Here is a 27726-nt window from a genome sequence, read left to right as displayed (position 1 = left end):
GTAAGTTTGGACTTAAAGGTGGGTATGTAGCATGTTTTCCAATAACACTGCAACTTCACCACAGAACCACCAGAGGGAGCCAGCAATTCTCCAATCTTGTAGACTCAGACTTATGCATGTTGTTAAAGGGAAGTGGCATGTTACAAGCACAGACACTCCTTTACAATTTACATTTCACTCTAAAAATGTTACAAAAAAGTACCATCCTGTAAACATTTCAAAAGCAAAGCTTTTTTATTGCAAGTATTAGTGAAAGATACACTTCAAACTGAGGCAAAGCAACACTAAAAGGCCATTAAGTCTACAGAGAGAGAGAGAGAGAGAGAGAGAGAGAGAGAGAATTACAAAACATACATAAATACATTTAATGGTAAAATAAAAAGACCCCTTAATATATCAGAGAACCTTTGCAACACACAGAGAGGGGAAGAGAGAGGGACGCGCAGTCATGAAGCTCCTTTGGAAGTATCCCAGATACTAAACATTCAGGACGCACACTCTCAAGAGCCTCCTGGCCCTCAGACAGGCTCAGCGCAGTCCAGCAGTCTTGAAGGCCACCATGTTGAAAGAGGGCTCTCGTGAATGTACTTTGGTTCCTTTAGGAATAAACTGGCTTCTTTTGAAAGGACAGAACGAATAACACTACCATGACGTTTGGTGTCCTGAAGCGTGGGTGGACGCGAAAGGCGTTCTATTTAGGGGAAACAACGGAACCGATTGTTTGGATCGCTCATGTTGTGCTGTTGGGTACTGCTAACCGCCACTCTCCTGAAGGCATACTACACGTCCCAACAGCGTTCCCAGTCCTCGCTTGGAATGATGGAGCTTGGCATTTTCAGTAAACTTGTGTTGTAAACAATCCACAAATTAAGGACCAGCTGTGCATTTGTTACTCAGCAGGTCCTTTTTCACTTGATTTCTGAGGGAGCTGCATGCCTCCGTCCCCCAACAATGAACAAATGACTGACAGATTGACCTGTGATTAATGACCAGACGATAGCTTCTGTAATACAGACACGGGGCTCTCTTAAACGGATGTCAGATCTGTCACGGTTTTAATCATGCTGGACAGGTAGAGCCACGTTCTCAACAAACATGAGACATTCATCTAGACTTGCTCTTGTAGCAATTAGTGGTTTACCAAAGAAAGAAGACACAAGGGCTGTGGGGACCAGAGTCAGTATACTTCTCTGTACAACTAAGGCATTGAATTGACACGAAAACGAAAATTCAACAACAAGAATACCATTAAGGCTGAGGCTCATGTAATCAGAGTGGAATGGGACTGTTAAGGGTATCGTTTCTCCCCCCCCAATCGGACTCTTTAAATGGCCCTGGCACGAAATAAAAACAATAGAAATCGAGCGCAAGACTAGACACCCGTCTGAGCCCCTGCAGCATGTATGGCTGTGAGTTTAGCAGCTCTGGGTGTGAATCACATCAGCTTACTGGAAATGAAAGTGGTGTCAGTGTGGTTCTCTGTCCCCTAAATAAAAGAGGTGCAGTGCGGGGGAGGGGCAACAGGAGCTTTTTTTGTGGTCTGCCGAGGAGCTCGGGCGGGAAGAATGCGATTACTGCCAAAAGAGGCCAGGCATCTATAGGGAGAACACTGTTTCTGATCCAGAAGGGCTCAATAAGGATCAGAAAAAGAAAAAAAATGCTTTGCAATTTTGGAATTTGCAGGCGCACACAGACAAGGTGTCTTCACCCCCAACTGCCATCAGCTAGCTCTCTCGCTCTCTCTCTCTCTCCCCTTCCCCCCCCCCTCTCCCCCTTATGCTGATGTAGTCAGGTGGGAACTGGGGATGCCCCAAACTCAGGCCTGACACAGCACCACACAGCAACACCCACTGAAACAAAGCATCAGGATTTCATTGACCCAGAACGAGCTCAGGTAACCTCTAAAAAAACCTGTACCTCCACAGCCGGATGTGGAGACCCCTGATCGGAGTGGGGCGAGCATGTTTGGGCTATGCAGAGATGTGCACCCCAACCCCCCCCACCCACCCACCCACCCACCCCCCACCGTGCCTGCCCCCATAACACTGCCTACACTGAGCGCAGACACTCCAGCTGCACTTTAGCATACTCTCAATAAATACACTATAAAATATTTCGCATATATATTTTTTTGAATATATTTAAAAAAAAAACAAAAAAAAAAACATTTAAATAGGACAACAAAAAGTTGGCTCAATAAAAGAAAAAAAAGATTTAAAAAAAAAAAAAAAAAAAAAAACTTCATACAATTATTTCTCTTACTCTAAAATAGTTAAGGATAAATGACACCAGGCATTAAATCTAGCATTATACTGTTATCAAAGCAATATCTGCAGTTTATCTCATTTAGTATAACATTTTGCAGCATAACAAGGTGAGTGAGGTGCAGTGTTTTGAGATCTCTTGGAGAGGTATGTCCTCCTGGACCGACGGGCATCCATGTGACAAACCCACACCAAGGGGTCAGTAGGAGTTCTGACCCCATTTCTCCAAGTCACGCGAAGTTAATAAAAATATTCTTCCTCTGTTTGTAAGGAACATATCTATAGGGCATTGCACGAGAAGGAGTTGTGACCTAGCCCCCTGAATGCACAAAGAGGGGCTGACATGCTGGAAACCACCCAGGTGCTGTCACAGCCAGGGTCACGTGTAAACTTTCGCTTAACTCGATCAGCTCCAAACTCCCACAACAAAATTGCAAAAAGGACTGAAGTCTGTTTCTTAATCTGTAGTACATGGCAGAAAGGGGCTTTAGGGGAGAGGAAAAAAAAGAAAAGAAAAAAAACAAAACAAACACACACTACAACAACAACAACAACAACAACATACTAAATAATTGGAAAGCAAATCAGTCTCCGCTTCCTGTTTGGGTGGCAGTCGTCTTTAAAGTGCTGTGCTAGGCGTTCTACGGGGTCAGGCCATGTTGCCCGTCTGCCACGGTCGCCATTTCAAATAGAGCACGTTCACCTGTACCAGCATGTCTATTGGTCCTGTCTCCTACCACACTGATACAGAGCTCCACCACGGGATCATATACTTGGCATATATCGTCAGAGTAATATCTGAATGTACACAGGGACATCATTATGAGTCTCCCTCTTCAGATTAAAATGAGTGTGAAGGTATGTTTAGATGAGTGTGTGTGTGTGTGTGTGTGTGTGTGTGTGTGTGTGTGTGTGTGTATGTGTGCGCACAAAACACTTCTATAAGAGAAGATAAAGACCACTCAGCTATTTGATCTGTCACGTTAGGGTCATATACTTCAGCACCGTCATGAGGAAAGGCACTTTCTAAGGATTCCATTTCCAGTTCTAAGCCGAGATCCTTTTTTAACTTCACACCCTTAAACTCCAAGTGCAGGGGCTGAAGCTAGCCGGAAAACCAGCCCATAGGGCCGGTGAACAGCTGCAGCTCCTCCGTCGTTTCCTGATAATCCGAAACACACGACTACAGTTCCTTCCTGCATGGGTTCAAAGCACCAGCTAACATGCTTGCAATGAAGCACACATCATTCATGAGACACCGAGAACACTTGCATGACTAGGGGGAGGAGGTGATGCACCACGCGTGCTACACAGCTCCGTCCGCACTCAGATACTCACCTACAGCTTCAGAAACTCTCGGATGCCTTTCAGAACCACACTACAACTGTTCTGGGTGGCGCAGAACGTACTTCAAGACAAAACACTGTTGTACCTGCACAGATCCCCCCCCCCAAAAAAACCACCAAAAACTAAGACTATTTATATAGTCAAAAAAGACGATAGCAGGCTTATCTAAAAGGTTGTTCAGAAAATGAGTCAACAATAGTGGTTCCTTTATGGAAAACTAAAATAAGACATCACCACAACCTATTTGACGGTGTCAAAATGGAGGCCTTTAAATAATTTAGTATTTAATAAAATTCAATCTGCTGCGCAAATGTCTTTTGTTCAGACGGCCGCACATACCAACTTCTCTGACACAAGCTCTATGAAACATGACCTGGACAACACAATAATTGTCCTTTACATCTGTCTAGCAATTACTGTGTTTAATATCAAAATGTTAATAAATTACTTTATTTTTTATTATTTAGTTTGCAAAATTAAGTGGCATGAATTGCATAATTCAAAAGTAAAAGTTTGTTGACATGCACTTCTCTTTCGCTTTGAAAGGACAAAAGGCTGATGAATAAAAGCCAAACAGGGTAGCATAATCTCATTTCTGTGATGCTAACTGGCCCATAGCAGCTTTAAATACAACAACAACAACAACAACAACATCAGTATTTTATTGGCATTGAGGGAAACTTTTGGCATGGCACCAACCCTATGCAATACCTACATAATCACACCTGTACCAAACGGTCAAGCATCACCTGTTCTGATGAACAGAACCTTTGACTAAATAAGAAAGAAAGCTATGCAGCCAGCACCAGGAACACGCTCCTCGTTCGTGCCATTGCATCTTTACGTTAATGTCTCAGCACGGCACACCAAAAAGCGGCGCGCCTTGTAGCACCAAGCTTTTGTTCAGCATCGATTAGTGCAGGTTACCGTTTCCTCACAAAGCGGGATGTGCTTCAGGACAGGCGCACCGTGAGCCAGCGAGGAAACAAGCTCCACGCTGCCCTCTGCTGGTCCTCTGCTTACTAGCATGCCTGTCTGTCTTTGCCTTAGATGACCCTGAAGCACGCAGTCAGTCTTAACTAAAGGAACCCGTACAGTAGCAGCTAGGTCCTTTGTCATGAGTAGGCAGATGACAGTTTACTAGGTTTCCGCCATGGAGGAAAAAACAAACAAACAAACAAAAATGCTAACAACAGTTATGGTGACGCAGCTATAAAAGACTTTTAAATGCAGGATTTGCCATTGCTCTCCCTGAAGAGACACATGCTTGTCTGTGTATGCTCTGTCCAGAAATGTCCATGAAGTGTCACAGCTAAATAATCATCCTGCCAATACTGATCAGTGAAAAAACATTTTTTGATCACCAGGAGGTAAGACAGATCATAGCTTACTGCAATCGAATGGAGCATGCTGACATACAACTATAACAAATCTTCAAAGGGTATCTGAGGTCTGATCTGCCAGAACTCTGTTGAAACTACGCCCCGTGTCATCTTAATGCATCGCATTAACCATCTCTGAGCAAAACATTCTTCACTTTAAAAACCTTTCAGAAATCATTCATTTCCAAAACCAGGCACTTGATTTGAAACCGTTATCAAAGAAAGGCCAGTCCTTAAAGGAGTCCTACAATCCTTCCCTTTCCACGTGAACACTCTAAGTCAAAAGCATCATCCTCCTCATTCCCTCTGTCCAGCCTCACGTAACGCAAACCCTCACCAATGCGGGGACACAGAGTATTGCACTAAAACCAGAGGATCACCATCTAGCAAATAACATACAGCGTCTCCGGGTATTTTAAGAATAAGAGATAAATAACTAGAGGGGTGGGACATTAAAATTTGAATGCAGCAAAAAAATGCAATTGATCTGGAAAAGGTAAATACACATATGGAGGACCCCCCAAACCCACAACCAACCAACCAACCAACCAAACAAACAAACAAACAAAAGATAAGCGTACACATTATAACCCCAGGATGATATTACTCTAAAGAGTAGGGGGGAGTTCAAACAAACAAACAAAATGGCTCTGAGAAACAAACAACAAATGAATGTGAGATATCCTGTGATAAGTCCTAACCTCCCCTACCACAGGCAGTTTGGGGAAATATCTGGGCATTATGCCTGTGGTTGGCACTTCCCTCATAACGTAAGTGTGTGTGTGTGTGTGTGTGTGCGCGCGTGTGTGTGTTCTTTTATCTATTTATAACACACAACTGGTTCAAGGCAATTGACACTCTTACATTTAAAATCCCCAAGGGCAAGGGGGTAAGGTAACTGAACTTTCGCTACGCCTCCACTGACGTAGATCAAACCATGGCCTATTTCACGTGCTTCCAATCGCCTCCGCTCTTTCAAGATCAGCCTGCAAGAGGGGGCTAATTGGTAAAAAAGAGCTTCTGAGTTACAACCATGAGGTAAGCTGATCAGAGGGGAGGGGAGGAACTCCCTTGTGGTTAGTAATGAGGGGAGGGGAGTGCCAGGAAACCCCCCCCAAAAGGGGGAAAAAAAAAGAAAAAAAAAAAAAGTGATTGGCTGGTTTAATATTGCATAACAGTGCTGAATGCTCAGGTGTGGGATATAAGCAGGTGTGTGTTCTCAGGCCAGTCTTGGGGTTGGCACTACCCTCTTCCTGCCACACAGTGTCCGGTCCGATTTAGTGGGCACTCTCGTCACCATGGAAACAGACCCTCCGAGACATACACAGCGATGTGACTTTGCGTTGGGGGGTGTGTGTGTGTGTGTGTGTGTTGGAGTTAGGGCTCTCTCAGGCGAAGTACATGGTCCTCAGGGTGTCATGGTGAATCTGCACAGCTTTCGCCAGAGCCTGAGGGTCTCGACCGTTACTCTGACCGGACACGTGGCTGCCCTCCGCACTGCAGGGAGGGGGAGAGACAGAAAAAGTCCAGTTAAAGGAAAAAAAAATCTCCAATTAAGGCAACACTTAAGACAAGTGAGGAAAGTCAGCCGAACACGGTTTCCAAGCAAGGGGAGTTTCACCTGTCGTGCTCCTTGTCCACCAGGTGGTAGCGGGCGCGGAAGGCCACCAGATGGGCATAGTAGGCGGGCGCAGGGATGGAGACAGAGCGTGTGCAGCGTACGTAGGTGTGGCACAGCTGGTAGGTGAGCAGCTGGAACTCATCGGCTGTGAAACAGTTGTCATCCCACAGCACGTGGTAGTGGGAGGGGCGGCTCGTCCCCTGTGGGGATGCAAACAAGTGTTAGGAAAAGGTCCAAATCCAATATGAAACTCCGGTTTTCCAAACTGGAAATGCAGGAGCATATTTCTGCTGCTGCAGACTAGATCACAAACAAAACAGTGTGGGTGGCACTAGGACTGGAGTATCATCGATGGGCAAATTAGTTGACACTAAACCCAATAGTTTTCATGCACCCCCACGCAAAAGCACTCGCTGCATAAACAAGGATCATTCCCATCTTCTCACACACCTCTCACGCACGGCAGAGGTGACATCAGACATCTGTTACACAGACCTGTCTGTGTGTGTGTGTGTGTGTGTGTGTGTGTGTGTGTGTGTGTGTGTGTGTGTGTGTGTGTGTGTATACCTGTATTCCAGCATGACTGCAGAGGTAAAAGTCGAACTCGTAGGGGTGTGTGATGTCCGTGTCCACAGTCGTACCTGCAGGAATGTTCCCACTCCGGCCTACCTGCTCCGGAGAACAGGGTCGTCATTATCCAACATCAGACTCTGATATGAAATGTAGGACTTTTAGTGTTGAAAAGTGGCATCTGTTTTATTTCCAGCAGCTTTAAATGCCATCCGTCCCAAAAATCCCACCACGACGGTGCGTGTCCGCTGCTGTAGACCAGTCTGTCCTCACCGGGAGGACGCTCAGCAGTGTGGTAGTGGTAGCTCAGTGGTTAAGATACTTGATTTGTAATCGAAAGGTTGCTGGTTCAAGCCCCACCGCTGCCGGGCCCCTGAGCAAGACCCTTAACCCTCAAGTTGTACTCAGTCAGAATTCTAATTTGCTTTGGATAAAAGTGTCAGCTAAATGCTATAAATGTAAACTACACCCCCCCCCCCCATTCTAGTTCTGGGCTGGATTTCTGCTATTTTGCAGGGGCTCTGAAATGGCATGTGCATGCAGGGTTGAGATTGAGTAACTGAGTCTGCAGAGTCTTGGTGAGGGGCCCACTCACACAGAGTCCCTATGGGAGCTTCACTCTCCACCAGTGGGCTGCTTTGGCTACAGAACTACAGCAAGTGCAACTGTGACCTTCCATCTGTCAGAACAGCACGCGTTTAACTTTTAGACTCTCTGCCTCGTTTGTAAATTGAAGCAGTCTGAATCGGTGATCAGTAAGATTTAGAGCTCCACTGCCCCGCATGGTGAAGTTCCAAACCTAACACGTCTCAAAAGCATGTTGGACTAGAGCTCAACCTTTAGGAAGGTTAGCCTCCAGTCACTGGCCTGTCAAGAGGCTGCACATGGCAGTGGGCGTGTGTGTGTGTGTGTGTGTGTGTGTGTGTGTGTGTGTGTGTGTGTGTGAGAGAAGTAAGCTCACTCTCTCGTTGCGGTCGGCGCAAAAGAGGCGGGTGTGGTGGCGTTTCTGCACCACTATGTAGGTGATGCCGGGCTGGTATTCTTTCTCCAGGCTGATACAGGCCTCCCGGATAGCGAGCAGTTCATAATAGAGCACCTGGTAGGTACAGTACACACAGGACAACCTCCCTGAGTATCACGGCAAGGGTCCGGTCTTTAGACCGCATTTTAATGTGTGGGGTTGCTGTTTGCATGGACGGATAATGACCGCAGTCACTCTGTCTTGGTCTCGTCCCAGACAGTCTAATGTAGTTCTCACTGTTTCCTTGTTCATACATTCAGAGTTCAGAAATAAAATATGACTGACACGTGGGCTGTTCAAAAAAAAAACAAAAACAAAAAAACCAAAAAAAACCCCCCAGCTTAGTGGGCACCGTGCTTACCACAAAAAATGAGCAAATGCACATCTAACAGGGCATTACCACTGCTCTGAGAAATACTGACCTGTCTGAACTGGCCCTCGGACACACCATCCCTGTAGTAGATAATCCTGGTTGGTTTGTAGCGTGTGGACTTGTAGAACTGGATGAGGAGCTCCCGCACCATGGAGGCCAAGTCCTGAATCACCTCCTGTCGGGGCCTCTGCACACGTACCGTGGCACAGTACCGGCTGGGGTGGGCATCCATACTACCCACCACCTACAGGGGGAGGGAGGGGAGAGTTAGAGACAAAATGAGTGAGGGAGCTAAATGTATTAAACAAAGAAGGGTAAGAGTTAGCGTGTGGCCAAACTCACTGCAGCAATGGAGGGCTTCTTCCCATCCCCAGCAGGAGGGTGGGTGACATCTGCCCCCAGAAAGATGACTGGCTGCTGGAACACAGATGGTCTGGAGGGCAGAGCAAATATTTGTCAAAGTTTCTAGATTCTCGCTCTCCACCCGTTTTTTGTTTTTTTTTTTAATTTGAAGGTCTCTCTCTAGTTAAGACCCACCGGAACGCACACACCATCAAAATTCTTTCACAGAGGTGGGGGGGGGGGGGCGTGGCCTCACCGCTGGTGTGGGACCAGGATGTTGTTGATGCCGCCGAGTTTGACGTTGATCTTGAGGCAGAGGTTGGAGAGAGTCTGTGGTGACGTTTTCACCACGTTCTTCACCTGTACACACTGAGTGGCCATTCCTAGGAGTGTGTCTCCTACACGCTTCACCTCCGCTGCACCGCGCACACCCACACCCCCCCCACACACCCACACACAGGAGAGGGCAAACCACAGAAAACTCACATTATTGATTCAGCCAGTCATTAATATTTCTGTATTCACATTCTAGGTTCATCATTTCCTCTTTAAATGAACAGCAGTGTAACTTTGTTAAGCTTCTTGTTAAGAGACAATAACGTCCTCTGTATAGACCTCAACACACTACTGACTCACTGGTAGACAGATGGCGACATACAAGTTTATATCCACTTTTTATATTAGACACTTTTAGACACAATATAGATCTGCATCTCGTTAACTCAGTCCAGACTTTTCCTACATTGCCCACTAGCACAGCACACAAGACCAGCTCGAGTCGCTGTCGCGTACCATAGACGGGCGTCTTCCCCGGCAGGATGACGATGATGAGCTGCAGGCCGGAGTAGGTGTTCTTCAGATGTCTGAACATGGGCTCCACGCTGTCTGCTCCCTGCGCGTACTTGCAGAAACACGGCTGACCCTGGATGGGCATCCCCGCGTCCTTGGAGATCTTCCGCAGCTGGTCCGTGAACCCCCTGCAGGAGAACACCGCAAATCTCCATGAACGAAGGGCAGGGGTCATCACATCAACATTAAAACAACACTAAGAAAAGAAAACATATATATATGATTATGATAACTATAATAATTCTCAAGCAACCTCATGGTTACACATGGTTGACATTCAGTTTCTACAGCAACACTACATCAGGCTGGCCTCTGTCGGTCAGTTGCTGAGTGAACAGGACGGCCGTGTCGGGCTTTAGCTGAGGCCGTTTACAGCAGGTGCCCGCGTGCACGTCTGACCTGCTAACGAGCTGTCACAATACCAGGGGCTTGGAGGTTTGGGCCCCCTGTGCACACTGGCTACAAGCACCATAACACTTCTCACAGCATTTGAGTGACTTCACTGAAAAATTTATTTTAAAAATAATGGAGGAAAAAAAAAAAGAAGGTCTTTACAAAGGGCCGTTAGAAACAAGACTTCCTGCAGTATAATAACTTGTGATTTGAAGTGTGCTTCATGGGTGAGATCCATGCCGTTGTGTTCATATCTGAGCCCCAGCTGGGAAAGTGAAATCCAGGCCGCGTACGTGCGTTTGTGTGCGGCTTACTTCAGCACCTCCTCGCGACACTGTCTCTGTGTGGCGAAGCAGGCGATGGCCCACATCTTGATCTCCACGCCTGTGTGGAACTGTTTCCCGCGCATGTCCCACACGCCGTGACTGGGCGTCGCCACCGTCCGGTTCTGTAACGACAGCGCGGGGTTGATCTGCTGCACGGGGGTGCGTGAACACACACACACACACACACACACACACACACACACACACACACACACACACACACACACACACACACACACACACACACACACACACACACACACAAGCCCCACACTCAAAATGGGGACATAACCTACACTACATCATGTACAATACTACATCATGTAGGTGCGAGCTATGTGGACTAGCCTCAGATGAGCGCCATTCTCTACACAAACATGAAAACGTTTCTGAAACAAAAAAAAGCCACACAACCTAAATCTTGGCCACTTAAAGACGAGTAGATTGTACATTGTCAAGAAAATAGCACATTTTCGTCTCTATTACTTACTGTCCATAATTATACTGTAAAGATCTAGGTCAGCTGATCTAGGTCACCGATGGGTCCTACTCCGCATTCTTTAATGGGATTTACTGTCTATGCTTTCTGATTACATACAAGTATTCTGTCCTGGAGAGCCACAGTTTAAATGTTTTTCCAGCTCCAACAAACATGATGGAGCTCATGAGAAGCTTAATATTGAGCTCAGGAGTGGAAACAGGTCAGCTTACGGCAAAGCTGTGGCCCTTCAGGGCCGGAATGCCAGCATTAGGAAAAACACACACCATCAAACACAGCCAGGGTGTTTTGTTATGGTGCCAGCTCACACAGTGGTTATTGTGCCACACCCCCACACCCACACACACCCACCCACACACACACCCACACCCACCCACACACACACCCACCACAGCAGCAGAGGTTAAAGAGGAGGTTAGTTCCTCTGGTGGAGGAGCCAGACTGGCGGCTGGACGGACAGACAGACAGACAGACAAACGAAAAGAGATGTGTGTGATTTAAAGGAAGGGTACCAGAAAGTGCTCTGAGCTCACCCTGCCCCCGTACTGCAGCATGGGTGCCGGCAGCACGCGGCCCGTGACATGGGCCATCTCGTCCCGCACTTTAAACTGAAACTCCTGTACAAAGGGGTCTGCCTCATAGTTGGCACTGCGCACCTGGGAGAGGAGAGGTGGGGAGAGGGAGAGAGAGAGAGAGAGAGAGAGGGAGAGAGAGAGATCCATTCATCCAAGGTGACATTCTGCCTTTTGCTGAATTAAATTTATGCCCACCAAGATCGCGACGTAGCTCTTGCAAAGCATTTTCCTCAAAACCGCTCGCTCACAGAGGAATACTGACCTCTAGCTACCTCAGACTTTAAATATGACTTCATAATCTTCTCCAGGCTGCTTCTATTTCACAACACGAACAGCAAGCCCTTATTTTTAGAATCTCGGCCGCAACACAAGTACATTCTGCACGGCTTTGTTCACACCGTTAGGACGAGCTCACCCACGCCCCATCTCGGCCCCGCTGGACGTACGAGGCATCAGCTGTAGAAGCAGAAGTCGCTGGTGGTACCTCACAGAGCCACAGGGCTAATCGACAGACACTTAATGAAACACAGGACTGACAGACCTCAATTAACCCCGACTTTAACCTTACACAATTTACTCGAAAAATGAGAAGCAGTGAGTAGTCTTGGAGACCCCGTGGTAAAGGCCATTTTTAAAATGATGTTTAAACTGTGTTCTTTTGTCAACTACCTGTAGACAGATTGAGTCCGGTACAGTTTGGAGATTTCCCTGCTCAAACGCAGCAGTTAAATGTGACAGTTAACCGAGTCATGCCAGGTGTGTTGGAGTAAGAAAAGGAACCTGGCCATCCAGGCCTGAAGCAGACCACTGGAGTGCAGTGTGAAAGAGTATGAACAGCACAAAGATCATTCTCTGCAGGTGCAGACTTTGGTCTCTACCAGCAGGGGGTGCTCACCAGTCTGCTGATCTCCTCCTGTCTGTCTGGGGCTGAGCGCGCCGTGGCTTTGATCATGGTGGACGTCTGATTATCCGTCAGTTTCTTGATGCACCTCTGCCCCGCTACTATATTACACACCTGTCAGAAGGGGTAACGAAATACAAGCACAACAGTCAGAAAAGCTGCTCATGCACACACTACCAGGTGTTAAAAGCACAAGCCACTCCAAAATGCCATTATAGGTACAATAAAATTAAGTGAAATCAACAGGGGAACTAGTTAGCAGCAGGAAAAAGAGTATGTATAGCTTTCTCAGAGGGCTAAGTGATTGAACTTGCTTAGATTCGTTAGCAGAAGTATTCCTTTAGGAAAGTCCTCTCACCTCCAGGGGCAGGTAGGTGTGTTTCTGCTCCTGCCCCACCTGCAGGCAGGGCAGGTGAGGGTACTTGAGCTGCAGGCTGTACTTCTCTCTGAAGTACTGCGCCACTGTGCGCTCCACCGTCTGCCCATTCTCCAGCTGCAGGGGGAACCTGCAGGCAACGAGAGCGCAAAGTTACACCACTGAAGCACATACAACCACAGGGGGGCGCCAGTGAGCACAGGACTAAGTGCTTCCTCGGGCAAAAGATGCTGAGATACGCATTTCAGACAAAAACGTCAACAATGGTTCAAAGCTAGTCAGATTCAGAGCACAATCTTATTTGCAGAAATATTTGCAATTATCATTTGCATAACTGTCCTCTACTAGCTTCCAAGATTTTATTAAACAATAACATTTAGATTTTTATTTCTTAAAAATTATAGACAAGCCATTGTCAAAGTTCTAATAAAAACTGCAGTATTGTGGCTTTCACACAATACAAAACATAAAGGAAAACACAGCAGCCAACACACAGAAGTCATTTTAACCACAGATGAAGGCCAGGAGCTTAGCCTTGTGCATGTGCCATCATGCTCTTATTCCCCACTATCCCAGTCAGCACCTTTGAGTGGTGTAAATGTAAACTCCTGGTTCCAACACACCCAACCGTAAGGCCTTGATCAACTGGACGAGGGCTTTAGAAGGTTGGGACTGCGCTCTACAGGAGGGCAGATCTATGGGACAGAAGTTAAGCCCCCCCACCCCACCCCACCCACAAACCCACCACGAGTTGTGCTGCTTCCACAGGCTCTGCCCCTGAAGCCCACAGGCCAGTGACTCACGTTTGGTGGCTGGCAGGCCGGCGGGTCACATTACAGACTCGGTACTTCCTCCGCATAGTTCCACAGTGCGTCACCTCCACCTTAAGACCTACAAAGACATACAAACAGCATATGACTACAAATTATAAATCGAACGGTCTATTGTAAGCACTTTTGCTGAAGATATGCAAGACCATCAGCTGGGCTGAAATCCATGACTTACTGAGTCATAGCCAAGTCCACCGCGCTACAGCCCTTGCCTTATATAAACTATAAATCGCTGCCCTCAAATTATTAACAGGTGACACATTTGACAAAAATAAGTGATTCATCAGATATTGCCTCCTTCCCCTGCTCTTAGGTTCAGGTTTTGTGCTCATTACACCAGATTACACAAATTTCCACATGGTTTATTTCGCCATGAGTCACCGGTCCAGTCCAAATGGAAGCTCAATCATGTGCCAGCTTTGAAGAAGGAAATGACACATAGTTTGGGAGGAGGCAGGGATCAAGATATTGCAAGCTGAACTCTTAAAAAACAAACAAAAACAAACAAACAAACAAGCAACTGTAAGAGCCACTCAGACAGCTCACCTTTGATTTCTTTGGTGAACTTGACTCGGTGAGAATCTGTGAGGGGGCGGGGTTGTTCATCGATGTTGTGGATGTCCAGGACTTCACACATGAACTGGATGACTGGCTGTGCTTTGTAGAAGGCCGTGGCTGACACTAGGTTGCGTGGTGGGACAAGGAAACAGGAACAGCTTCAATAAATACAACTCCCCTGTCTTGTGGAAAAAGAACTCATAACCGGTCTGAGGAGTCCAGAAGAGCTCGGAATGGCTGGACAAGGCCTTAGTTACTGTTTGGCCTTACAGTAGGAAAGAGAGTACAATTTTTTAAAACTGCATTTGTCTCTATCCATTTATGGTGAGAAAAAAAAAAAAAGTTGCAGGGAACTCTGAGTCCTTGGTGTCGTTTCAAAGGGTGTGGCTGGCACACAACGAGCGCCGGTGCCTCGCACATGTTCATAAACACAGACGCAGTCTCTGCGGCAGGCTTCTGCCATGCCAGGCCCAAAGAGCCAGAACCCTGCGTGCTCCGGCCATTTCCTCAGCCCCAAACACCCAGCCTGCGAACCAGCAGCTGAGCCGAATGCTGCTGGGGTTATGTTAGGTCAGGCCTTCTGAAAGGCAGCGCCACGCACCCCCATGACTCAGTTTGTACAGGACAGCCTTACTCGTTACCTGATGGGAAGAATCAGGTGAGCAAGAAAAACAAAAATGTGTGGATGGGGGGGACCAAAGACAGGGCTGGACAACCACTTGGGTAGAGTAGGAAAAACCCTTAACTCCACACAGTGCTGGTGTGTCTATGGGGGAGTGAGAGAAAGAGAGAGAACTCCCCCTGGAAGAACAGAGATGACCAAGTGCACTGGCTGTTTAAAAGAAATTACATTTACATCTGTTCATCATAAATAAATCAGGTTCATCATCATTAATTGGTCTTAAAACATGCACAGAGGACTGAGCACCAAGACTGGAGGCTGAGCTTTAGTCGTCGGCCTTCAGGTGCCTTCTATATCTATTAACTCCGTTGTGAGAAGCACAGTGAGGGGGATAATGGAGAGCTGCTTTCATATGGTCAGGGGGACAGTGGGTGGACTGAGGAACAGTGAGTTCATCCCATTGAAAAACAACATCTTTCTCTGAAGCGTACATGCATGTGTGTGTGTGTGTGTGTGTGTGTGTGTGTGTGTGTGTGTGTGTGTGTCTGTCTGTGTCTGTCTGTGCGTGCACGTGTCTCAAAGACAGCAGGAGAGAGAGAGAGAGAGACAGAGCTGCCCAAAACACCCACAACCAAATGTACATCGTCATCAACCCTTCAGTCATTCCGTCAGAAAGAGGCTGCCCTTCGTCCCCATAGCAACACTCCAGGCAGTTCGCACACACTTCCTGCACGCAGAGGAATGCCCCTCACCGTCAATGTTGAGCATCATCTTCCACATGGCGGGTCGGACAGACTGGTGGAAGCCGAACCACACCTCCCTCCCTCCTCCCAGAGGATGGTCGTAGCCCTCTGGTGCTGAGAAGAAGGACCGACCCACCGGGGTGTACCTGGGAACAGGGGAGAGACAGAGGGGAGAGCAGCGCCCAATCAAACGGGTAGAACCGTGCCAAGAGGAAACACTTTCCCTGAACGGTCCGTGAACTTTACCCGTAGCTTACATGGCTCCACACGCCTTCAGCTGCTTCATATATCCATGAGAGCATTTTAATCAGTGCTCCATCAAAAAATGTGTCTGCCTGCTGCTGTAGCCAAGATCAATTCTGCTCGTCCATCTTTTGTGTAGAGCAGCCTTCACCCAAAATATGAAGGACTTACTTAACTATTTTGGATGTTCTGATCATATCAGACTGACCCTGATCAGCCCGTGGCCCAGAACAGAGCCAGTGACCCCTCTCGCTTAACAGCTGCTAACGACAGAACTCCCAAAGGTTAGAGGTTGGAGCACATAAGGAACTAACGATACATCTTCAAAGACACCCAACGCTGGGTTATTATTGAGGGCACTGGAATGAAGAATGGAAAATAAAAGCACAGCGTACAGCAACCTCCACCTTTTCTGGGTGGGTGGCTGTCTGCTAGCCGTCCTCTCCATTCACATTCACCAGCCCCACCCCCCACGTTGGCTTGGTTCCAGGGCCCTCCAGTCTAACAGGGCCAACCTCACACTGCTGAACAACACTTTGGTTCTGAAGAACACTGTGCTCGGTCATGCAGGCGGCCTACTCCTGAAAGTCTTTTCACTGACACTGGAATTTAGCCATAAAGCAGGCATGCCATAATTTGCGATGTGTAGAAATAAACATGATGCATGTGATGCGTGTCAGATTTGCGATTGGGCAGTGTCACCGTTGCCCCGTGCTACTGAGGAGTGTAGAATGTTGTGCCGCCATTAAAGACCACACGCTTAGAAAGCGCAGATGGCCCGGACGCTTGCCGCTTACGACACGTTAAGCAGATCATTGTGGAGTCCAAACATGGTCTTTAATACAGACCAGAAAAAAAGAAATAAATCGCAAAGATGACGCCTAGTGCTTGCAAAATGAATAAATAAATAAATAAACAAAAACATACACTTAAAATGCAAATAAAACTGTGAGGGACTGCGAACTTAATTTTCTGCAGCAATTATTTTGTGATGCAAATTTCTTTGTGCTTTGTTCCTTTTTACAACTTTCCTCCCCTCATTACTTTTCTCCTGCGTGCGCCTCTGTTTTTACTGGCGCTGCTGCTTTGATTCCTCGTTTCTAGGAGTGGGGAAGGAGAGGTGAGGCGTGGCTTGAGAGGAAGGCATCATTACATCTCATGTCATCAGCATGAAACACATCAAGATAAAAACTACACTGCAAAGGAATTGCTGCAAGGGTAAAAAAAAAAAATAAAAAAAATCACAATTGTTTAGTTTTGTTTGCAATTGAATCGTTTTCTTTTGCAACTGACTGTGGCTTCATCTTTGCGATATTTCTTTTTCTCTCATCTTTAATAAAGACCCCATTTTGATTCCACAGATAATCAGACAAACATTTCAATAGCAATGACTGAGATAATTGCACACGTTTGAGGTAGTAACAGAGTGTGTGCATATAATAGCAACGAAAAGAAACATGCTGGGAAATCTGCCGCCATCCGAGAATTGGCTTAAAGGCTGAAGGAAAACTGTGACGCCTCGAGTTCATCCATGCTGTTCATATCCCTACAGTAATGCCTGACAGGTAAGGCCTGATAAATGTGTGGAAACACTACTTGCTGGCTGTTAAATTCCCTTTCTGTATTCCTCACGCAGGCGTTGCAAACACGGTCACCTGATCAACTGCTGATGTACTTCAAATCTAAATGCAGAGGTCTCCCCATGTACCAACAACTGATAATTTAGCTTCTTCTTGGCATGAAGTATCAGTGAAGTTCCCACAGAAATAGGTGAAATGGCTAAACTGGACTGATAAAGATGTGTTCTCTCTCAGTTCCGAAACAGCTCCTGGGTGCAGAGCACTGTGTGCAGTTTCAAGGTTATCTGCTTACATGTTGAACTATAATTCTGAATGAGTGTGAGAATGTTACAGATGTACAAGGGCTCACAAAGAACACCAAAGCAGGTGCCAACAGGAAGGAAGGAGAGGGGTAAAGTAACTTCACACAGGAGACACTGCTGAAATACGTCCTTCGGCTGAACAGAATGCTCCAGCCACAAGCAGAGACGCTGGAAGAGAACTAGCTGCATGGCTCACATTCAAACCAGCCATTTTTGTCTAGCGACTTAACCATGCAGCGAGATGAAACTAGACAGGACTACCTGCTTTCATACATGGATCAGATTTACCATATTTATCAGTTCAAAAGGAAATGTTTGTTTAGCAAATCTAAACATCGCTGACAAAGGCATGTCAGCTGGGACCGTCAAGATGGAAAAAAAACTATAATGAGTTTTTTGGGGGACCACAAATATGTCCAAATTGTATGTCTGCCATTTCACGCATGCAACAATGCATAACCTTTACGTAAATACAAAAACAGCAGGTCTATCTGGTCGCGCCTGCTAAGCTGACGGACCGCATTTCTGTGCGCAGAGAGGCGAGGTCGCCAACGATGCACGGTTCACTTACTTCATGGAGGGCAGGTGTCTCAGCACCACGTCCACAGCGTGGACTGGGTTGGTGCTGATGGGCTTGTCCAGCTCCAGGGGCTCAGGCATGCTGCGGCCCGTCAGCACCTCGTGCAGGAGGTGCCAGCTGACCAGAGACACGAACTTGATGCTAACCTTGAAAGGCCGGTCTTTGCCCCCTTCGCCGGGCAGGGTGACATCCAGGTCCACCTGCAGGAAGACACAGCGCACGTTTAACAGAGCGAGGCTCCGTACGCTCGAGCGGACCACGAGTCACTTGCTGGTAATGGCAGCAGAGTTTCTTTATAAAGCGCATGAATAAAGATGCTTCGTGGAACTCTAGACCTTCTGCGGATTATCCAGTCATGAATAAAGACCGTTTCGAAGTGAGGTGACGGCGGTAACAGAAGAGAACCCTGGCAGAGCAAACCCAGGCTTACCCCTGTGGGTGCCACAGGCAGTGGATTGGCTGTGTACAGACTTTTCTTCCCATCGTAGACTGGCCTGCGATCCCCAAAGATGGTCACCTTAAAGTGCTGCACCATGGAGTCCACCACCTCCCTACACAGACAGACACACACACACAGTCACAGAGTCTGTACCTCTCTGCAGCCAGATTCAAAAAGTCTGGCTTGCCCAAAAGTCAGTCGAGCAAAACATGCAGTTTGTAATATGTACATACTGTGTATTACAGACCACAATCATATGTAAGCAAATGCCAATTCACAGAGATATGAGACAAGACAAAGCCCTCAAGCAGAAAATACTGGAGCATTCCCTCAAGCGCAGTGTACCTGTTGACTCTGCGTGGGCACTTCTCAGGCTTAATGTCCACCTCATAGAGGTAGACGTCCATCTTGGGGATCTCCACCTGGAAGCAATTGGCCAGCAGCTTGATGGGTTTCCCCATGGTGCCATAGCCAGGCCTCCGGGGCATGGAGAACAGGGACTGGGCCCCAACGGCTCCTGCGGAAGGACAGAAAAGCAAACAGGACCAGCTTTTGGTTTCAAGTATTCTCAATCACTGAAGCAGGCAGGATACTGTAGGTAAGACAGCCAGATGGTTAAATGTGGGTGTTCCTGTGAAAGTGGAAAAGGACCATGTCGAGGCCCCTCAAGCCTTAACTCTTAATACCATCTATAACACAGACAAAGAGTGTGGCATCCCCAGACAGTGCGTACTGTGCAGTTCCGCAGCACATTGAAACTGAAACACCAAATTTTACTTTTGTGCATACACTTATGGAAATTAATGATAAAAATAGATTGATAATGCAAATATTTTATACATTTGTATCTTACTAAACTACTCAATTTTACTACAAATTTTCTAGTCTATGAAAGAAAAATTAAACATGCTAAAGTAAATCTGCGAAAGTTAAACCAGCAAGGTTTAATTGGGTTCGATTGTAGATATCTTTATTTTCAAATTCAATCACAGAAAAACTTTATTAAGAATGCTTGTGTGACAAGCTTGAGAAATCCAAATTAACACAGCAACGTGTTACAAAAAGCCATTTAGAGAAAACAACAAACAAACATCCACATACAGGATATGCGTTTAATTGTTAGGTTATTACAACAGTGTTACAGCTGGTACTTTAGTAACGCAGCATCATGAGTCCTTGAAAGTGCAGTACTAGGCTTGGGACTACATGTGTGTGGGGGGAAGAGAAAAAAAGACATTAAATGTATCAGTGCAATTCTGATCTGAATGCACCGCTGCACAGCTACCAGACAGAGGCAGCTGCTAATGGTTTTCCGACACAGTGCCACCCACGGCACAGTGGCAAGTTCCTTCATTTCTTCTTCTTTTTAAAAAGTGGACCAAAGAGGTCTCGAATGTCTGAGGTCTCGGTGCGGCGCGCGAACACGCTGCACGCTGACACAGCCGCAGTCGACCTGCTTACGGCTCACAAAGTCCGAACCATGTCTGCGCCAGGACCACGATGTCTCACATGACTCCACCTGGATATTCTAGTACACACAGGTCATTCTAACATTCTAATCCAAGGCCAATGAATTGTATTACAGTAAATCTCATGTCCCACGCGTACAGAAAACTTCACTCCCCTCCCCAAACACCGCCATCCTCTTTCCGTACGTTTCCTTGAAACAGCGTCTGTCTGCGATACCAGCAGCGGCTCGTGTTGCGTGCTTTAGTAAGCACGCCATCACAATGCCGGGCCACACCTCCACCTCACCATTCTCGTCAACAGAAACCTCCCTGGTGCCATTCTTGCAAAGTTAATGGGAAGAGTAGGCACGGAGACAACTTGCCTGCCAGCTATGTCCTACGCTACGATCTGAGCGGGTGCAAAAAAAAAAAAAAAAGCAAGGGGAAAAAAAAAGGAGTAAAACATTAATGTCAGAGCATGTGACTCAGTGCCGTTTGAGTCATAACCCCTGTCTTAACACCAAACCAAAACTAAACCGAAACCAAACCCGAATCACCGAACTCGGGGCCGGCAAGGCAGCTTTGGGCGGTGTGCTCGTCAGGAACCAGAGCTGTTTGGGGTTGGGGTTTTTGGGTTGGTTTGTTTGTCTGTTTTTTTTATCTGTCTGATTCTCCCCCACTGCACAGCCCCTGCCTGTGCTTCACACACAGCTAAAAGGTTGGGGACAGCCTGAGCTTCCAGACCAGATGGTCCCGCTGCGGTCAACTGTGCTGGAAATGGTCGCGGTGCTTCAGTTGAGCCGATATCTCTCAAACACGAGCACGTATGCACAGAGACCGTTAAAGCAGCCTGGTGACACTTTGAAGCCACGAGCACAAAAGGGCGGTCTCCGGAACATTCAGAAACAGTCGGCACGGTGTGTACAGATCTAGGGGAAGAGGGAGAGAGGCTGTGGGCTAGCTGTTCAAGCCTGTCCCCGTGGGGAGAGAAGGGGCAGACAGTGACGTGGAGCGAGAGGAGGTGGTGTTAGTGGAGGTTGCCATGTTCCTCACTCCTACTCATCCAACCACACATACACAGTGCTCAACAAATGAGTCATTAGATCAACTCTCAGAAACGCACTTATGCTCTTTGTGTGTGTCCCTCTCACACACACACACACACACATCTCTCTCATCTTGTGGCTAAGTACTATCTCCCACGCCCACCCACTCACTGTTACATGCACTTCATTCACTCACGCACTCACACGCTCTCTCTAAGGAGTATCACGTCACAAGAGCTTAGAGAGAAACGCTGCTCTGACGGTGAATAGCGGGGAGAATGTGAGAGCAGTCACAACCGTGCAGTAAAAAGAACAAAGCTAACGTAAGCCTACATCTACCTTCAGAGCACCTCTGCACGTCAGCGCTGACAGAGCTCAGGACTTCGGGCTTCCAAAAAAGAAATGCTGCATAATTTCAACTACGTGTGATCTAGAACATCCACAAAACACCAGCCAGAGCTACAAAATGTGTGTGAGTGTGTGATGCATATGTATACGTTACACAGAATGTATGTTTAAAAAAAGCATTTCATGCATGCCCTCTCGTAAGGTTGAGTTTTAATTAATGCTTTTAGAGTAGTGTTCATAAAAGCAAATATATACACTCAAACCCAAAGCAATGGTCCATGCAATAGAAAAATGGGGTCTGACTGTCCAGGAGTTTAGGAAGAGGAAAGAGATCAAACTACTGTAGTTTAAAACTATTCCCAGCTTCAGGCAAAGCTGACCATGTGTTCAGGACACGGACTCATTCGCTCCCAAATCCAGGAAACTTGGTACTGGAGTGCACTAGATGCATAATAATCGTATAAACCTATTGCACCCTAGAGTGGAATATCCAACATTCAGAGCTTGTGGCTTATAATATGGAAAAAAGGCAGTTCCAATTGCAACTGTTATCAAACAACAGTGGAAGTCGTGTTGCTTTATAAATATGCAGACGTTCACCTGGCGAAAGCCTAAACAGAAAACAGACCCATGTTAAATGTGCTCAGAGTAAATGAAGCTCATTTCTTGAAGATTCTAGGCATTATGCTCATTTCTGCATGTTTGTACAGCAGGACATTGGATTAGGTATCTGTTTAATGGCCTGTTGGGCAAGTAGCTAGAATGCAGTGAAAGGAGATAAACAAGATGAATTGTACTTATTAAAATGTAGAAACAAACCAAAACTGATAATTATACTGGAAGAATCATCACGGGCTGCATTGAGTTTTTAATATAAAACAGCCATTTTGCTTTTATTGCAAAAGGCAATCATAGTATATCCATTTTTTAATCGAGGTTGCGACTGACAGACACAAGTGGTATGACCAGTCTTCCCCACACACAGTGCACTTTAAGTCTGGTTTATTTATTTTTTGTAGTTTTCCTTGAAAGCACTGATGGAGTACTGTATGAACTCTCCACTCTGTCTGCCAATTTAGCATGTGTGCATACTAGAGCAAGCGCAAGCACACACACACACACACACACACACACACACACACACACAATACAGCTGTTGTGTGTCTAATCCATGGAGACCTTGGTTGTGGGAACTGGGTGCATTTTCTGTGGAAGGGCACAATGGCGTCAGTCACAGGGCTGAGCCTATACGCACGTGGTGCTGGGAAGTCCGTGTGTGTGTGTGTACATTCTGAGTGTATGCTGTCAATACTACTACACTTGTGGCTAGGTTATCAAGCACCTCTACTTCAGTCCACTGTTGCTTTGTGCGGTCAAGAAATCAACGACACTTCGCAGAGTGCGTGAGAGAGAGAGAGAGAGAGAGAGAGAGAGAGAGAGAGAGAGAGAGAGAGAGAGAGAGAGAGAGAGAGAGAGAGAGAGAGAGAGAGAGAGAGAGAGAGAGAGTGTGTGTGTGTGTGTGTGTGTGTGTGTGTGTGTGTGTGTGTGTGTGTGTGTGTGTGTGTGCGCGCGCGCGCGCGCGCACGCACGCGAATCAGTGTGTGAGTGGTAGCTCAGTGGTTACGGTACTTGACTTGTAATCGGAAGGTTGCCAGTTCAAGCCCCACCAAGCGCCAAGTTGCCACTGTTGGAGCCCTGAGCAAGACCCTTAACCCTCAATTGCTCAAGCTGTATTCAGTCATAATTGTAAGTTGTACATGGCTTTAGATAAAAGTGTCAGCTAAATGCCATTAATGTTTGAGATATGAGAGAGCAGTCTAAAAGTAACATTTTTTTCTTCTTAAATACACTCCTGACCAAACATTGTCATTCTATAGGGCCAGATGTTAATAAGGTACTCGAGAGTACAAGCACTGGCGTAGGCTTAATTCAGTCTCCTTCTGAATCTGCTCCTGGTTCTGCATTCCCGGTCCAAGATCTTTTGTGAATTCAAACCTGGGAATACGAGGCAGGCAAAAGCCAAGGGCCTTGCTTGGAGTGACTGAGGGTGGTCAGTATTTGGCACATGGGACAGTGCACAGGGAAAGCAGTCTGGACCCAGAGCACACCCCTGAGTGTGGCCATATGAATGAGCCCTATTCTGGATCTGGATTTCTCCACAGCTGGGTGAATGGAAGGCTCTGTTGCAAAGAGGACCGCCATACTACAGCTGAGAGAGAAAGCAAGAGAGAGGGAACCACAATAAAACAAGTCCCCTGCTGAGGACTACCCAAGTCTACGCAAGAAAGCAAGGAAAGAAATCTGAAAGGGCCCTCTGGTTCCAGAGTCAAAAGGAGGAAAATAAGAAGACACGTCTTAAAGAATTGAAAAAAGCGAGGTGGGAGGGGTGGACAGAAGCGACAGGGGGCAGAAAAAAGCCCCGCCTTTGACCACCCAAGGTCAGGCTGCATGTCTTCCTACAAAACTGCCCTCAGGCAAACCCCTAATGTCTCTTTAGGCTCCCTTCCTGTCTCAATCCCCAGAGCACAGAGCACCTCTCTGAACCCTCCACTACCTTACAGGGGGAAAAAAAGACCCCTGTTGCCCATGACAACAGGGGCCCCTCTCTCTCTACATACATGGGGGGGGGGGGGAGAGCGAGAGACCATTAAAAATTCCCCAGGCTAGCAGCCTACTCCAAAGACCCCTAAAAAGTCAACTCAACGTAAACCTGGCAAACTGACCCACAACCACCTCCATAAGATCATGATCTGACAGACTCTCAGTTGGGGCTGGGTGAAGATGTATAGTTTAACTGCAAAGGGGGAAATAAGGTCCCCTCTCCATTCTTTATGTGTAAAGGAGGAGGTGACACCACTAACCAACACAGACCTTACTGCAAACTGCACTCTCCATAGTAACCATTCACAATACGCAGTCTACTTATGGAAGGCGGGGGGGGGGGGGGGGGGGGGGGCATTGTAGAAGACCTCAAAGAGAGAGGGAACGGGTGGAAGCTGCACGTCAACTCTAAATTCGTTTGCTTTTTGCAAAGACACCAGGCTCAAATGTCAGAGGCGCCCAGTGGGGCAGACAATCACACCCCTCCACACAACAAAGGTAAAAAAAAAAAAGTTCTTAAGAAGTAGGGGTGGGGAAAAGAAAGGACGAAAAAAATGAGCGGGAAAAATTGGCACAAAGCAACATGAGACAGAGAGGGGCATAAGAGCAAAAGACGGCTTAATTTGAACAATGAACATGTGCGTGATTACACCCTAAAGCCACCTGGACCATAACAAACTCCAGGGGCATCCCCATTTCCTGTTGAAGACCTCATGCTGTTGAACAGAAGGTTTCATCCATGCACCACTGAACCGATTTGCCACATAGCTACAGTGGCGTGGCAAAGGTTGATGCTTCTGTAAAAAAAAAAAAAAAAAAGAGCACCACATTCAAATACTGAAAGCCTCCTTCTGGTACAGCAGTCAGCGCTACCTTTCAGTCATCCACTAAAAGCTTGCTTTCTCTAAATGACAGAAATAATAACCACAATTATTTCGAGCAGCACTGTGATTGTGATAATTAATTGTGATTAACGGTGATTGCTGCGTTGTTGTTACATACCCCAGTGCACTCTACAGAAATGTTGGTGATTAGCCAGGCTCTGCGAACATCTGTGTATTTTCACAAAGCTCAGTAGATGGGAACATGAACCAGTCCACTCGTACAGAGGCAATAAAACTTTGTACAATTTTTAAGAGTACCGCTACTCACTTTGTAAACAACAAAATACTGCACAAAGAGCATTAATTTTGTGTTTTGCATTAAACAGCACAGCGCAAAAACACTACGTGCACTGCACAGGCCTATCTAATTATATAAAATAAAAACTATGAAAAAAGAAAAATTAAGTACATATTTCAGTAAAGCAAGGTGCCGCTTTTCTCCCTATACTCTGTAACCACAGAACCCATTCAAAGGATGCTCCAGCAAACATCGTATCGCATGTCACCTTCCAGTCAGCCAACACAGTAGACTGTTTCCATGGAGGACGAGCACATTCCAATCATTTATTTAGGGCAGAAAGAGCACAGAAATGCCTCGCTGTTAGTGACTAGAAGATGACAGAAAATGATTACCACTAAATGACTTAAGTGCTCTCATCATTCCACAGTGATGAAGTCTTAGGGTGTTAGGAATAGAGGGGGAGAACTTTTCCAAAACTGAATCTAAAGATAAAATAGAAATGTTTTTAATACAGAAGCTCGAAGCCTTTTTACATCTAAATGTATGAATCCCAGTCAGTTTTAATTGTAAAAAATAAACAATGTATTTAAAAGGTATACCAAGATAATTTTTCATATTATAACTTGGTTTTGTTTTCATAATCTGTGATCATGATGCGATAGTGATGTCAAACAACAAGTCAAAAACTAGATTAAAGATATAACCTATAACCTACACGTCTTCCGTCAGTTAGGACAGTACAAGTCAAATTTTACACCTACGTTACCGGGGGTGACTAACCTCTGCCCTATTGAACCCTACGATCTCATAATACCACATCTTGGAACTATTCTATGAGACACCATTGTGGTTGAGGATAAGTGCCTCATATCCGTCCCCAGCCAGTTATAAAAGTAGCCCATTATCTGCCTTAGATTTACACATGAGTAAGAATGTTCTCTTTTTTTCACTAAAATGCCAAACCATGTTAAAACAGAGTGACACGTATTGTTCACGCCTAAGGCAGCAAACTCAGACTTGAGTAGCTCATTGGTTAAACAGTACTTTAGGAAACCACCCTGTCCCCCACTTTGATTCCCTTGAAAATTAAACAACAGATTAAATTTTTGATGAGGGGTTTTCCAACATCTGCCAAGTATACTTGCGAAGACACAGCCACCTGTCCCCACTAAAGGTTTCTGTATAGTGTCGTAATAAGAAAGACATTTAAAATGTCTGAAAGGTATCTTTTTTGGGTAGCTTTGTCTCGCTGATGTTCAATACACACAAGTGAAAATCAAAGCAAACTTCATAATTAAGATATAACACATAACTACATGTGCGTCGGATGACAGATCAATACCGAGGTGACAACGTGCTGTCATTAGCGTTAACTGTAACATTACTTGTCATTAGCGTTACCTGTAGCGTTACATGTAACGTTATTTGTCATTAGGGTTACCTGTAGTTCCGATTTCCATTCATGGGGTCTCTGCTCACAGCTGACGAACTTAAGAAACTCCGGCGGACCGGCTTTACGTGGACGGGATCACAGAAATCCCTCTTCAACCTCCAATGCCAACAGCGCAGAGTATAAAAAGCCAGACGGGTACGTGTCTTGTTTCGGGGACGTGTTCCCCTTCAGAAGTGTTGCTGCGCGGTGCCCTCCTCGCTGGAGCAGTGGGGCCAAGTTCAAGTTGGGGGGGGGGGGTCTTCCGTATCCCGTCGTCTCAAATACGTGCCCGCGTTTAGCCAATCAGAAGCTTCACGTTCAGTCCGGCCAATCCGAATCTTCGCTCACGTTTAGTCCAGCCAATCAGAACCTTCGCTCCGACGTAGCTTGTGTATAGGCGAATGGCTAACTAGCCAACTAGCCTGCTAGAAGTTAACCTAACGCCCGAAAATAATAGTCCAAAATAACGATCAGTAAGAAGAGCAAACATTCAGAAGCATTTCACGAGAAGCACAATGATCATTTATACTTTTTATCTCTGAGCGAGAAGTAAAAAGTGTGGTTGTCTCGTCAACACCGTTCGACGAAGCTAAGATAGCTAGCTGGTTGCTACGCTACACTGCTAGCCAGCTTGCTAGCCAAATTCCCATCTGAGGAGCGACGTCTTCTTCAAGTCTGCTTTTCCGAGCACAAATAAAGGTATAACCGAGGCCCGGTGCGTTCACAGAGGCTATGCCGCCCTCCTTCGCGGTCGGGTATTCAGTTGTTAAAAATGTCGACTTCGAGTTTTCTTTTCTTTTTTTTCTTTTTTTTGCACTCCGACGTTTCTCAGTTTTCGGCCCGGTTGTCAGTGGTCAACTCTGTGGGGCTCCGACGAGCTAAATATGGTGAGTCCGATAACGTGTGACGACGACACGGGAGCCGCTGGGTCGAGTGTTGATTGGTCCACTACACACAGAGGCGGGTTCGCACAGCACGAAGAGGAGCAGA

General features: G+C 46.4%; 1 protein-coding gene across 6 annotated transcripts; it reads right to left on the bottom strand.

Annotated features, from left to right (window-relative positions):
- Nucleotides 1-215: 215 nt before the first annotated feature.
- ago3a (argonaute RISC catalytic component 3a) lies at nt 216-27626 on the bottom strand. Of its 6 annotated transcripts, none has more exons than XM_081719855.1 (19): nt 26746-27623; nt 19082-19253; nt 18728-18848; nt 18289-18497; nt 15602-15738; nt 14216-14350; nt 13643-13730; nt 12822-12969; nt 12458-12577; nt 11500-11643; nt 10477-10637; nt 9713-9897; nt 9177-9336; nt 8921-9011; nt 8628-8822; nt 8146-8280; nt 7182-7283; nt 6615-6814; nt 216-6490 (listed from the first exon to the last, which is right to left on the bottom strand). In XM_081719855.1, exons 1-19 carry the CDS (start codon nt 26762-26764, stop codon nt 6382-6384), a joined length of 2631 nt encoding a protein of 876 aa, XP_081575981.1. In that variant the 5' UTR covers nt 26765-27623; the 3' UTR covers nt 216-6381. The 6 variants fall into 6 exon arrangements, with proteins under 6 accessions (XP_081575981.1, XP_081575983.1, XP_035382237.1 ...); XM_081719857.1 differs by having other exon boundaries at nt 10477-10634; XM_035526344.2 differs by having other exon boundaries at nt 10477-10610; nt 26746-27622.
- Between the last annotated feature and the right edge of the window lie 100 nt (nt 27627-27726).

The sequence above is a fragment of the Electrophorus electricus genome, chromosome 1 (genome assembly GCF_041902795.1).
Source record: "Electrophorus electricus isolate QZ-2024a chromosome 1, ASM4190279v1, whole genome shotgun sequence".
NCBI lineage: Eukaryota > Metazoa > Chordata > Actinopteri > Gymnotiformes > Gymnotidae > Electrophorus > Electrophorus electricus.
Note: the sequence above shows the minus strand (reverse complement) of the source record. Positions and strands in the feature narration are given on the sequence as shown.